This window comes from Eptatretus burgeri, chromosome 12, assembly GCF_056783735.1.
Source record: "Eptatretus burgeri isolate ZD-2024b chromosome 12, Ebu_testis_v1, whole genome shotgun sequence".
NCBI classification, from domain to species: Eukaryota; Metazoa; Chordata; class Myxini; order Myxiniformes; family Myxinidae; genus Eptatretus; species Eptatretus burgeri.
Genome location: NC_140972.1, coordinates 11,556,886 through 11,570,290, shown reverse-complemented (window position 1 = coordinate 11,570,290; position 13,405 = coordinate 11,556,886). Strand labels below are relative to the sequence as shown.

The following is a 13,405-nucleotide window of genomic DNA, read 5'->3' as shown; positions in this document are numbered from 1 at the left end:
TCCCACTTCCACCATCGACAGGCCCTTTACCATGCGCAGTGCCAAAGAAAGACCAGTCTACCTTCTCCAACTCCTCGTGCATTTTTGAAGGCCAATTCAGGAGACTCAGGGTGAACCGGTTTTTAAATTGGCTTCCTGCGCCATCGGTGAGCATGTGCAGGTGTTTGATTCTTCCATCAGCATTAGCCAGTTCTAAGATTTTCCGGTTGAATGCAGCCTCTGCATATTTGTCGTGGTAAAGTTCGTCACTTACCATCACGAATGATCCGTGGTATTTCCGTGGTATTTGATACCATCTGTGGTATTTAGGACTGCGGTGAAGAGCGTCACACCAGTAGACACCCAATGTGCTGACATTACCTCGTTCTGCTGTTTGATGTTATAGTTTTCGGAGAAGTCCTCCTGCAACAGCACCTCCCCTTCCGTCAGCTGCCCCTTCAGTACCTTTATCACTCGCAACTGGGTTTTAGCTCAGAAGACACGTCTCCTCATGACGCCCGACTGCTCCACGAGTGCTGCCTTTGCTTCACCCAGTGATGAAGCCACGATCTCCTTCCGATATTGATCGTTCCACTGGTAGTACTCAATGACAGTTTCAGCACGTTCACTGATACCGAACAGATCATCAACTACCATGCTGAATTATATGCAGTTATCACACTCCCCTGTATACCAATCCATGTGCCAGCCACACACGGTCAGTTCAATCAATGTTTCTGCAGGTGGTACATTTGGAAGATGTTTCCGGATGCCATTGAGGAGCAGTTCAAAGTTTTCGTGGTATTGGCAGCAACAAACGTTTTGGTCTTTTTCGGACACCGACACTACGTTCGCTGGGCGTAACGCCGCAAACTTGGACTTTTCCATTTTAAGATTCGGGTATTCTTTCTTCAACTGCCTGAATGCCTCCACGACAGTCATAATAAGGGTCTTCTTCTGCCTCTTTATCTGTTTTCCATCCCTCTTTATGGTAATGCAGTCTCTGTTTCCAGGTTGCTGCCGAGATATCTCATCGCTGAGATAGAATGCGCGGACGACCTCTTCTGTCTCTGCCATCACTGGGACCGGGCGTTTTGGCTGGCCTCGTTTAGCAATTAGGCCAAACTTTTTGGCTAGTCTCTTCACTACATGCAGACCTGCCTTCGCGGACTCCCAGGAAGAGCGTTCCTCACGCGTTCCATAGCTTTCCCCAGACTCTGAGCTGAAGGAAAGCTTTTTAAGGGCGTACTATGATTGTTCACTTGAGTCGCTGCGTCCTTCCTCCGGGCTCTCATTTTCTGCATGCGGAGTTTGGCGCTGGCATTCTCCTGCTGCTTTTTCTTCTCATCCCATTTTTCCCGACGTCTCCTCTGCTGGGTGGCATTCTTGCTGATCGCCAAACTGCGTTTTTCATCAGTCATATTAGCACGGTATTTTTTTCATACGTTCTTTAGCAGATTTCACCATCTGAAACCAATGGGAGCAGATTTAGCGGTGTCAATGTAATACTCTTCTACGTAACTGAGGTAACTTCTTAATGTTACGCCAGTTACAGTCAGAATTGTTACATCAGTTTACGCTGATAAAATTCAGACTTGATATATTACATGGGCCCCACTATGCCGAAGGGACATCATATAGTCCCTAATAAGAGAATAAAACATGTCACTGGATTACCATTTCTGTGGCGATGTAAAAAATAAAAAATATCGAAATTTCGTAACAGACGGAACACAAACAAATCAGTCATAAGTTTTTGGAACCCACGTTGTGCCGACTGGTAAATTATACAACATCAAATCAGCGTCATGGAATTCACTGATATTCCTGCTTTATTCAAAACACCGAATGGATGCATTGCACAGATAAAATATGCTTATCATGGAAGATAAAAGAAGACAGATTTACCACAAACCTGGGATCGAATTTCACGCAAAAACAAGATGGCCGCCAAATCACGTGACAGCAGGATCGCAGCAAAATGCAAATCAATTTTGAAAACGAGGATAATGTCCTGTTCAATGCCATAAAAATTTTGGTAAATGATGAACTTTTATTTTTTGGTGCGAGGGTAACATTTTACATGGAAGTGGCCCTGTGCAGTACTGTACTACTCGTGTGGTACAGTGTTACTGACAGTAATACTCACATGGTATACAGTGTTACTCAACGATACTGAACTACTCACATGGTACAGTATTACTCTGCAGTACTGTACCACTCACATGGTACAGTGTTACTGACAGTTATACTCACATGGTATACAGTGTTACTCAACGATACTGAACTACTCACATGGTACAGTGTTACTCTGCAGTACTGTACCACTCACATGGTACAGTGTTACTGACAGTAATACTCACATGGTATACAGTGTTACTCAACGATACTGAACTACTCACATGGTATACAGTGTTACTCAACGATACTGAACTACTCACATGGTATACAGTGTTACTCTGCAGTACTGTACCACTCACATGGTACAGTGTTACTGACAGTAATACTCACATGGTACAGTGTTACTCTGCAGTACTGTACTACTCACATGGTACAGTGTTACTCTGCAGTACTGTACTACTCACATGGTACAATGTTACTCTGCAGTACTGTACTACTCACATGGTACAGTGTTACTCTGCAGTACTGTACTACTCACATGGTACAGTGTTACTCTGCAGTACTGTACTACTCACATGGTACAGTGTTACTCTGCAGTACTGTACTACTCACATGGTACAGTGTTACTCTGCAGTACTGTACTACTCACATGGTACAGTGTTACTCTGCAGTACTGTACTACTCACATGGTACAGTGTTACTCAACGATACTGAACTACTCACATGGTATACAGTGTTACTCTGCAGTACTGTACCACTCACATGGTACAGTGTTACTGACTAATACTCACATGGTACAGTGTTACTCTGCAGTACTGTACTACTCACATGGTACAGTGTTACTCTGCAGTACTGTACTACTCACATGGTACAGTGTTACTCTGCAGTACTGTACTACTCACATGGTACAGTGTTACTCTGCAGTACTGTACTACTCACATGGTACAGTGTTACTCTGCAGTACTGTACTACTCACATGGTACAGTGTTACTCTGCAGTACTGTACTACTCACATGGTACAGTGTTACTCTGCAGTACTGTACTACTCACATGGTACAGTGTTACTCTGCAGTACTGTACTACTCACATGGTACAGTGTTACTCTGCAGTACTGTACTACTCACATGGTACAGTGTTACTCTGGAGTACTGTACTACTCACATGGTACAGTGTTACTCTGCAGTACTGTACTACTCACATGGTACAGTGTTACTCCGCAGTACTGTACTACTCGTGTGGTACAGTGTTACTGACAGTAATACTCACATGGTATACAGTGTTACTCAATGATACTGTACTACTCACATGGTACAGTGTTACTCTGCAGTACTGTACTACTCACATGGTAGTGTTACTCTGCGGTACTGTACTACTCACATGGTACAGTGTTACTCAACGATACTGAACTACTCACATGGTACAGTGTTACTCTGCAGTACTGTACTACTCACATGGTAGTGTTACTCTGCGGTACTGTACTACTCACATGGTACAGTGTTACTCTGCGGTACTGTACTACTCACATGGTACATTGTTACTCTGCAGTACTGTACTACTCACATGGTACAGTGTTACTCTGCAGTACTGTACTACTCACATGGTACAGTGTTACTCTGCAGTACTACACTACTCGCTTGGAGCAATGTTACGACTGTGCAGTACTCAACGATTCCTGTGGTACAGTGTCACCTACAGTAATACTGACATGGTATACAGTGTTACTCAATGGTACTGTACTACGCACATGCTTCAGTGTTACTCTGCAGTACTGTACGACTTGTATGGAGCAATGTTACGACCGTGTAGTACTCAACGATTCCTGTGGTACAGTGTTACCTACAGTAATACTGACATGGTATATCAGTGTTACTCAACGGTACTGTACTACTCACATGGTACAGTGTTACTCTGCAGTACTGTACTACTCACATGGTACAGTGTTACTCTGCAGTACTGTACTACTAGTATGGAGCAATGTTACGACTGTGTAGTACTCAACGATTCCTGTGGTACAGTGTTACCTACAGTAATACTGGCATGGTATACAGTGTTACTCAACGGTACTGTACTACTCACATGGTATACAGTGTTACTCTGCAGTACTGTACTACTCGCATGGAGCGATGTTACGACTGTGCAGTACTCAACTACTCCTGTGGTACAGTGTTACCTACAGTAATACTGACATAGTATACAGTGTTACTCAACCTTATGTACTACTCACATGGTACAGTGTTACCTACAGTAATACTGGCATGGTATACAGTGTTACTCAACGTTACTGTACTACTCACATGGTATACAGTGTTACTCTGCAGTACTGTACTACTCGCATGGAGCGATGTTATGACTGTGCAGTACTCAACTACTCCTGTGGTACAGTGTTACCTACAGTAATACTGACATAGTATACAGTGTTACTCAACCTTATGTACTACTCACATGGTACAGTGTTACTCAATGGTACTGTACTACTCACATGGTACAGTGTTACTCAATGGTACTGTACTACTCACATGGTACAGTGTTACTCTGCAGTACTGTACTACTCATATGGTACAGTGTTACTCTGCAGTACTGTACTACTCACATGGTACAGTGTTACTCGGCAGTACTGTACTACTAGTATGGAGCAATGTTACGACTGTGCAGTACTCAACGATTCCTGTGTGTTGTATTGTTGCTGTTTGAAATTTTCTTGGTTGAGTGGTCATTGTGCAGTGTTATGTTGTTCCTTAAGCTGTTGTCGATGTGTGATGTTTCGTTGTTTCACAGTTCATTGGTTGAGATGTTGTTGATATGTGTTGTTTTGTTGTTTCACAGTTCATTGGTTGAGATGTTGTTGATATGTGATGTTTGGTTGTTTGAGATTTCATTGGTTGAGGTATTGTTGATGTGTGATGTTTTGTTGTTTGAGATTTCATTGGATGAGGTGTTGTTGATACGTGATGTTTTGTTGTTGTTTGAGATTTCATTGGATGAGGTGTTGTTGATACGTGATGTTTTTTTGTTGTTTGACATTTCATTGGTTGAGGTGTTGTTTATATGTGATGTTTTTTTGTTGTTTGACATTTCATTGGTTGAGATGTTGTCAATGTGCATGTGTTGTTGTTTGAGATGTTGTTGATGTGTGATGTTTTGTTGTTTGAGATTTCATTGGATGAGATGTTGTCAATGTGCATGTTTTGTTGTTTGAGATTTCATTGGTTGAGATGTTGTTGATGTGTGATGTTTTGTTGTTTGAGATTTCATTGGATGAGATGTTGTCCATGTGCATGTTTTGTTGTTTGAGATTTCATTGGATGAGATGTTGTTGATGTGTGATGTTTTGTTGTTTGAGATTTCATTGGATGAGATGTTGTCAATGTGCATGTTTTGTTGTTTGAGATTTCATTGGTTGAGATGTTGTTGATATGCGATGTTTTGTTGTTTGAGATTTCATTGGATGAGATGTTGTCAATGTGCATGTTTTGTTGTTTGAGATTTCATTGGATGAGAAGTTGTCAATGTGCATGTTTTGTTGTTTGAGATTTCATTGGTTGAGATGTTGTTGATATGCGATGTTTTGTTGTTTGAGATTTCATTGGATGAGATGTTGTCAATGCGCATGTTTTGTTGTTTGAGATTTCATTGGTTGAGATCTTGTTGATGTTTGATGTTTTGTTGTTTGAGATTTCATTGGTTGAGGTGTTGTTCATACGTGATGTTTTTTGTTGTTTGACATTTCATTGGTTGAGGTGTTGTTGATACGTGATGTTTTTTGTTGTTTGACATTTCATTGGTTGAGGTGTTGTTGATACGTGATGTTTTTTTGTTGTTTGACATTTCATTGGTTGAGGTGTTTTTATATGTGATGTTTTTTTGTTGTTTGACATTTCATTGGTTGAGATGTTGTCAATGTGCATGTTTTGTTGTTTGAGATGTTATTGATGTGTGATGTTTTGTTGTTTGAGATTTCATTGGATGAGATGTTGTCAATGTGCATGTTTTGTTGTTTGAGATTTCATTGGTTGAGATGTTGTTGATGTGTGATGTTTTGTTGTTTGAGATTTCATTAGATGAGATGTTGTCAATGTGCATGTTTTGTTGTTTGAGATTTCATTGGATGAGATGTTGTTGATGTGTGATGTTTTGTTGTTTGAGATTTCATTGGATGAGATGTTGTCAATGTGCATGTTTTGTTGTTTGAGATTTCATTGGTTGAGATGTTGTTGATATGCAATGTTTTGTTGTTTGAGATTTCATTGGATGAGATGTTGTCAATGTGCATGTTTTGTTGTTTGAGATTTCATTGGTTGAGATCTTGTTGATGTTTGATGTTTTGTTGTTTGAGATTTCATTGGTTGAGGTGTTGTTGATATGTGATGTTTTTTTGTTGTTTGACATTTCATTGGTTGAGATGTTGTCAATGTGCAGGTTTTGTTGTTTGAGATGTTGTTGATGTGTGATGTTTTGTTGTTTGAGATGTTGTTGACGTGTGATGTTTTGTTGTTTGAGATGTTGTTGATGTGTGATGTTTTGTTGTTTGAGATTTCATTGGATGAGATGTTGTCAATGTGCATGTTTTGTTGTTTGAGATTTCATTGGTTGAGATGTTGTTGATGTGTGATGTTTTGTTGTTTGAGATTTCTTTGGATGAGATGTTGTCAATGTGCATGTTTTGTTGTTTGAGATTTCATTGGATGAGATGTTGTCAATGTGCATGTTTTGTTGTTTGAGATTTCATTGGTTGAGATGTTGTTGATATGTGATGTTTGGTTGTTTGAGATTTCATTGGTTGAGGTATTGTTGATGTGTGATGTTTTGTTGTTTGAGATTTCATTGGATGAGATGTTGTCCATGTGCATGTTTTGTTGTTTGAGATTTCATTGGTTGAGATGTTGTTGATATGTGATGTTTTGTTGTTTGAGATTTCATTGGTTGAGATGTTGTTGATGTGTGATGTTTTGTTGTTTGAGATTTCATTGGATGAGATGTTGTCAATGTGCATGTTTTGTTGTTTGAGATTTCATTGGATGAGATGTTGTCAATGTGCATGTTTTGTTGTTTGAGATTTCATTGGTTGAGATGTTGTTGATATGTGATGTTTGGTTGTTTGAGATTTCATTGGTTGAGGTATTGTTGATGTGTGATGTTTTGTTGTTTGAGATTTCATTGGATGAGATGTTGTCCATGTGCATGTTTTGTTGTTTGAGATTTCATTGGTTGAGATGTTGTTGATATGTGATGTTTTGTTGTTTGACATTTCATTGGTTGAGGTGTTGTTTATATGTGATTTTTTTTGTTGTTTGACATTTCATTGGTTGAGATGTTGTCAATGTGCATGTGTTGTTGTTTGAGATGTTGTTGATCTGTGATGTTTTGTTGTTTGAGATTTCATTGGATGAGATGTTGTCAATGTGCATGTTTTGTTGTTTGAGATTTCATTGTTTGAGATGTTGTTGATGTGTGATGTTTTGTTGTTTGAGATTTCATTGGATGAGATGTTGTCAATGTGCATGTTTTGTTGTTTGAGATTTCATTGGTTGAGATGTTGTTGATATGCGATGTTTTGTTGTTTGAGATTTCATTGGATGAGATGTTGTCAATGTGCATGTTTTGTTGTTTGAGATTTCATTGGATGAGATGCTGTCAATGTGCATGTTTTGTTGTTTGAGATTTCATTGGTTGAGATGTTGTTGATATGCGATGTTTTGTTGTTTGAGATTTCATTGGATGAGATGTTGTCAATGTGCATGTTTTGTTGTTTGAGATTTCATTGGTTGAGATCTTGTTGATGTTTGATGTTTTGTTGTTTGAGATTTCATTGGTTGAGGTGTTGTTGATATGTGATGTTTTTTGTTGTTTGACATTTCATTGGTTGAGATGTTGTCAATGTGCATGTTTTGTTGTTTGAGATGTTGTTGATGTGTGATGTTTTGTTGTTTGAGATGTTGTTGACGTGTGATGTTTTGTTGTTTGAGATGTTGTTGATGTGTGATGTTTTGTTGTTTGAGATGTCATTAGTTTAGTTGTTGTTGATGTGTGATGTTTTGTTGTTTGAGATTTCATTGGATGAGATGTTGTCAATGTGCATGTTTTGTTGTTTGAGATTTCATTGGATGAGATGTTGTCAATGTGCATGTTTTGTTGTTTGAGATGTTGTTGATGTGTGATGTTTTGTTGTTTGAGATGTTGTTGATGTGTGATGTTTTGTTGTTTGAGATGTTGTTGATGTGTGATGTTTTGTTGTTTGAGATGTTGTTGATGTGTGATGTTTTGTTGTTTGAGATTTCATTAGTTTAGTTGTTGTTGATGTGTGATGTTTTGTTGTTTGAGATGTCGATGAGTGTTGTTACTATCTATCCCATTGTGCATCTCACGTATTTAAAAGGAAATCACGAACGTGCCTGAACAGAGGGATGACCCAGAACGTCAGACATACGATTTAAAGTCAGACATACGATGTGCAAAGAAACGTCATTGTGCACCAGGAAAGTGTGTGGAGTATCACGTGTCCGGATGATGGGGTCAAATGTCAGCTGACTCGAAGGAAGATCCTTCACAACACTCAGATGGAACGAGAGTCTGAATCGCGATCGGCACGTCGCATCCGCCTTCAATGCTGTTTTGGCATCGTGCGCACACCCAGTTGCTTATCCATGGGGAAAAAGGAGGTGCACGTCCGTGCTGATAAAGGAGGTGCACGGCCGTGCTGATAAAGGAGGTGCACGTCCGTGCTGATAAAGGAGGTGCACGTCCGTGCTGATAAAGGAGGTGCACGTCCGTGCTGATAAAGGAGGTGCACGTCCTTGCTCCTAAAAGAAGTGCACGTCTGTGCTCCTAAAAGAAGTGCACGTCTGTGCTGCTAAAGTAGGTGCACGTCCGTGCTCCTAAAAGAAGTACACGTCCGTTCTCCTAAAAGAAGTGCACGTCCGTGCTGCAAAAGAAGTGCACGTCCGTGCTGAAAAAAGAAGTGCACGTCTATGCTGCAAAAAGAGGTGCACGTTTGTGCTGCGAGAGGAGGTGCACGTGCAGCTTTTGCATTTGAGACAAGCAAACCCAATCGCCACGTCGCGTTGCATGCGATCAGATGATGTGTGTGTGTGTGTGTACGTGTGTGTGTACGTGTGTGTGTGTACGTGTATGTGTGTGAGTGTACGTGTATGTGTGTGTACGTGTGTGTGTGTGTGTGTGTGTGTGTGTGTATGTGTGTATGCATGTTTGTGTGTGTGTGTGTACGTGTGTGTATGTGTGTGTACATGTGCACGAGTGTGTGTATACGTGTGTGTATACGTGTGTGTATACGTGTGTGTGTACGTGTGTGTAAGTGTGCACGAGTGTGTGTGTGTATACCTGTGTGTGCACGTGTGTATGTGTGTGAGTGTACGTGTGTGTGTACGTGTATGTGTGTGTACGTGTGTGTGTACGTGTATGTGTGTGTACGTGTGTGTGTGTGTACGTGTATGTGTGTGTACGTGTGTGTACGTGTATGTGTGCACATGTATGTGTGTGTACGTGTATGTGTGTGTACGTGTGTGTACGTGTATGTGTGCACATGTATGTGTGTGTGTACGTGTGTGTGTGTGTACGTGTGTGTACGTGTATGTGTGTACGTGTACGTATGTACGTGTGTGTGTACGTGTTTGTGTGTACGTGTGTGTGTGTGTGTGTGAGTATGTGTGTGTGTGTGTGTGTGTACGTGTGTGTGTGTATGTGTACGTGTATGTGTGTACGTGTATATGTGTACGTGTGTGTGTACGTGTATGTGTGTACGTGTGTGTGTACGTGTGTACGTGTACGTGTGTGTACGTGTGTGTGTACGTGTGTGTGTACGTATGTGTGTATGTGTGTGTGTACGTGTATGTATGTACGTGTGTGTGTGCGTGTGTGTACGTGTATGTGTGTACGTGTATGTGTGTGTGTGTGTACGTGTATGTGTGTACGTGTATGTGTGTGTGTACGTGTGTGTACGTGTGTGTGTGTACGTGTGTACGTGTGTGTGTACGTGTATGTGTGTACGTGTGTGTACGTGTGTGTGTACGTGTATGTGTGTGTGTGTGTACGTGTACGTGTATGTACGTGTGTGCACGTGTGTGTGTACGTGTATGTGTGTGAGTGTACATGTATGTGTGTGTACGTGTGTGTGTGTGTACGCATGTTTGTGTGTGTGTGTACGTGTGTGTATGTGTGTGTACGTGTGCACGAGTGTGTGTGTATACGTGTGTGTATACGTGTGTGTGTACGTGTGTGTAAGTGTGCACGAGTGTGTGTGTGTATACGTGTGTGTGCACGTGTGTATGTGTGTGTGTGTGTACGTGTATGTGTGTGTACGTGTATGTGTGTGTACGTGTGTGTATGTGTATGTTGTGTGTGTACGTGTATGTGTGAACGTGTGTGTACGTGTATGTGTGTATGTGTGTGTACGTGTGTGTGTGTGTACGTGTATGTGTACATGTATGTGTATGTTTGTACGTGTGTACGTGTGTGTGTACGTGTATGTGTGTGTACGTGTGTACATGCATGTGTGTACATGCATGTGTGTACGTATGTGTGTACGTGTGTGTGTACGTGTGTGTACGTGTATGTGTGTACGTGTACGTATGTACGTGTGTGTGTGTGTGTGTACGTGTTTGTGTGTACGTGTGTGTGTGTGTGCGTGTATGTGTGTGTGTGTACGTGTGTGTGTATGTGTACGTGTATGTGTGTACGTGTATATGTGTACGTGTGTGTACGTGTATGTGTGTACGTGTGTGTGTGTACGTGTGTGTACATGTGTGTGTACGTGTGTATGTGTGTGTGTACGTGTATGTGTGTACGTGTATGTATGTACGTGTGTGTGTGCGTGTGTGTACGTGTATGTGTGTACGTGTACATGTGTGTGTGTACGTGTGTGTGTATGTGTGTATGTGTGTATGTGTACGTGTATGTGTGTGTGTGTGTGTGTGTACGTGTATGTGTGTACGTGTGTACGTGTGTACGTGTACGTGTGTGTACGTGTGTGTGTACATGTGTGTGTACGTGTGTATGTGTGTGTGTACGTGTATGTGTGTACGTGTATGTATGTACGTGTGTGTGTGCGTGTGTGTACGTGTATGTGTGTACGTGTACATGTGTGTGTGTGTGTACGTGTGTGTGTGTATGTGTGTATGTGTACGTGTATGTGTGTGTGTGTGTACGTGTATGTGTGTACGTGTGTGTGTGTGTACGTGTGTACGTGTGTGTGTACGTGTATGTGTGTACGTGTGTGTGTACGTGTGTGTGTGTGTACGTGTATGTGTGTACGTGTACGTGTGTGTGTGTACGTGTACGTGTATGTACGTGTGCGTGTGTGTACGTGTGGGTGTGTGTGTGTGTGTGTGTGTGTGTACGTGTGTGTGTGTACGTTTATGTGTGTACGTGTGCGTGTGCGTGTGTGTGTGTCCATCACACTCGGGGTTTCATTGTAGGCTGTGCTCGATCCACCGCCGCCCCCTCTGTGCCGATATCCCGACTTCCCTACCTCCCATATCCGTACGACCCATACCGCTGTTGAACCACCCGTCCCTGCAAGACCCCACACCGGTGGTTGCTGTGACGTACGACGGGCTGACGATTCAGCAACGGCTCCTCGCCGGCATGGTCGTCACTCGGCTCCTCGCCGGCATGGTCGTCACTCGGCTCCTCGCCAGCATCGCACCTGCAGCCCTCAAGCAGAAACACCGCACCGGGCTTCTGGGTGGCCTCGTTGAAGAAGCAGAAGAGCAAGTTTTGGTGCAAAACGGTGAAACACCGAACCATGCGACCCACGAGAGTGGTGGTCGCACTCTGCTCCGCAAGGTCTCCAGGTTCCCAGCTGTCCGTTTGCGTGGGCCACATGTGCGGGAGGATTATCGGGTCTTCGTCGATTTCTCTTCCGCTCTCAGTTTCGACGTCCGTCGCACCAAAGTCTGAGGGTTCACCACCCCTCGCGATTTCTGGAGCCGCCTCGACGCCATGACCGTGTCGCGAACGAGCTTCGACCCGGATCGCTGCCACGTGCAGAAAGCCCTTGGTGGCTCCAAGTTGCAAAGCCCGCTGAGCGAGGTGCGCGACGTGGCCGTCGTTGTAGCGGATCGGAGTCTGCATGGCGTCCTGGAAATGCCAACTTGTCTCCTCACCGAAGCAAAACAAACACCAGCAAATCCGCACTCCCGCCAATCTCACTGGAGCCCTCGTCTACCTCACGACCGACAGACACACGCACACCAATCTGGGGCGTAATCCGACACAGAACCCTCAGATTCTAAAAAAGGAGAAAGAGGAAACAATGTCCTCAGATTCTTCCACTGCACTTGGATGTCTCGATCGGCGGCCTCGCCTGTCAGACGATCGGCGCCTTCCGTGCGCAGAGTCCCCAAAGCCACGGCGACATCATCTCCTCAGGGTCTCCACCGAGAAGGTGCTCTCATCGTCTCTGCACGGATAACGACTCCGGCACACCGATGAGGACCCCAGCCCGCCGTCCTTTCACCACGGCGTGCAAACGGATCCTCAAAGCGATGGCCGATCACACCCGCGCCCTTTATCCCCTGCACCGCACGGACGTTGCCGCCGCGCTTTTCCTCGATGGGCAGAAAAGCCAAGAAAAACACCTTTGACGATGGCTATAATTACAACGGATAAAGAGGCGTCGATGTGACACGGAATGCAGGAGGTGGAGGGAATCGAAGCACCGGACCCACTTTCCCTCTCCCTCCTCCTCCCCAACTCCTCGTACACGTGACGCATGTTGCACAAGCGTGGGCTCCGGCCGTTCGGTTTGTGCTGCGGTTCCTTTAGGTGGATCGTGTGCACCACCTTCCCCTGGAGACGAGTTCCCTTCTGAGCACGTGTCTCACGACGCTCAGATCCCCCATTCAGATCCCGGCGTACACCGAGTGCCAACCCTGAAAGCGTCCGGTCTGGTCTGGTCGTGCCATGTTGCTGTGGTTTCCACCTGGAGGGTGGAAGGGAGGTGGTGGTCAACCTCATAGATTTACATCGACCGTGATTCATGCTTCCTTGATTTTAGTCGATGCAGATTGGCTGCTACGAACGACTGGACCAGGAGGCAGGGAATCGACATCAGAGACTCCTTCAATGTGAAGGTCAATGAAGCACCGGTAGTCGTGAAGAAACGGTATCGCTTACGACATGGGGAACAATGAAGTTCAATCCACCAGGATCCGGCTTCACGGGCACGACTGAGCACACCGAGCTTGCAAAACCAACCGAAGGGACCAGGTCATGGCATCTTGGCATCTCATAGCTTGTTATTCAATCCACCAGAATCCGGTCATGGCATCTTGGGAAACTTGTACAAAAC

The 13,405-nt window shown here is 43.6% G+C and overlaps 1 protein-coding gene across 7 annotated transcripts in view; it reads right to left on the bottom strand.

Moving 5' to 3' along the window:
* Window positions 1-13,002, bottom strand: part of LOC147015096 (ras-specific guanine nucleotide-releasing factor 1-like) — a 167,416-nt gene extending 154,414 nt beyond the window's left edge. For 2 of the 7 annotated variants that reach the window (XM_085849517.1, XM_085849518.1), the window contains exon 1: window positions 11,662-12,998. In XM_085849517.1, the coding sequence (XP_085705643.1) occupies window positions 11,662-12,186 (525 nt within the window). In that variant the 5' untranslated portion in view covers window positions 12,187-12,998. Of the gene's footprint in view, window positions 1-11,641 lie in introns of all 7 variants that reach the window. The other 5 variants (XR_015050216.1, XM_085849519.1, XM_085849521.1 and 2 more) reach the window with 5 other exon arrangements.
* Window positions 13,003-13,405: the final 403 nt, after the last annotated feature.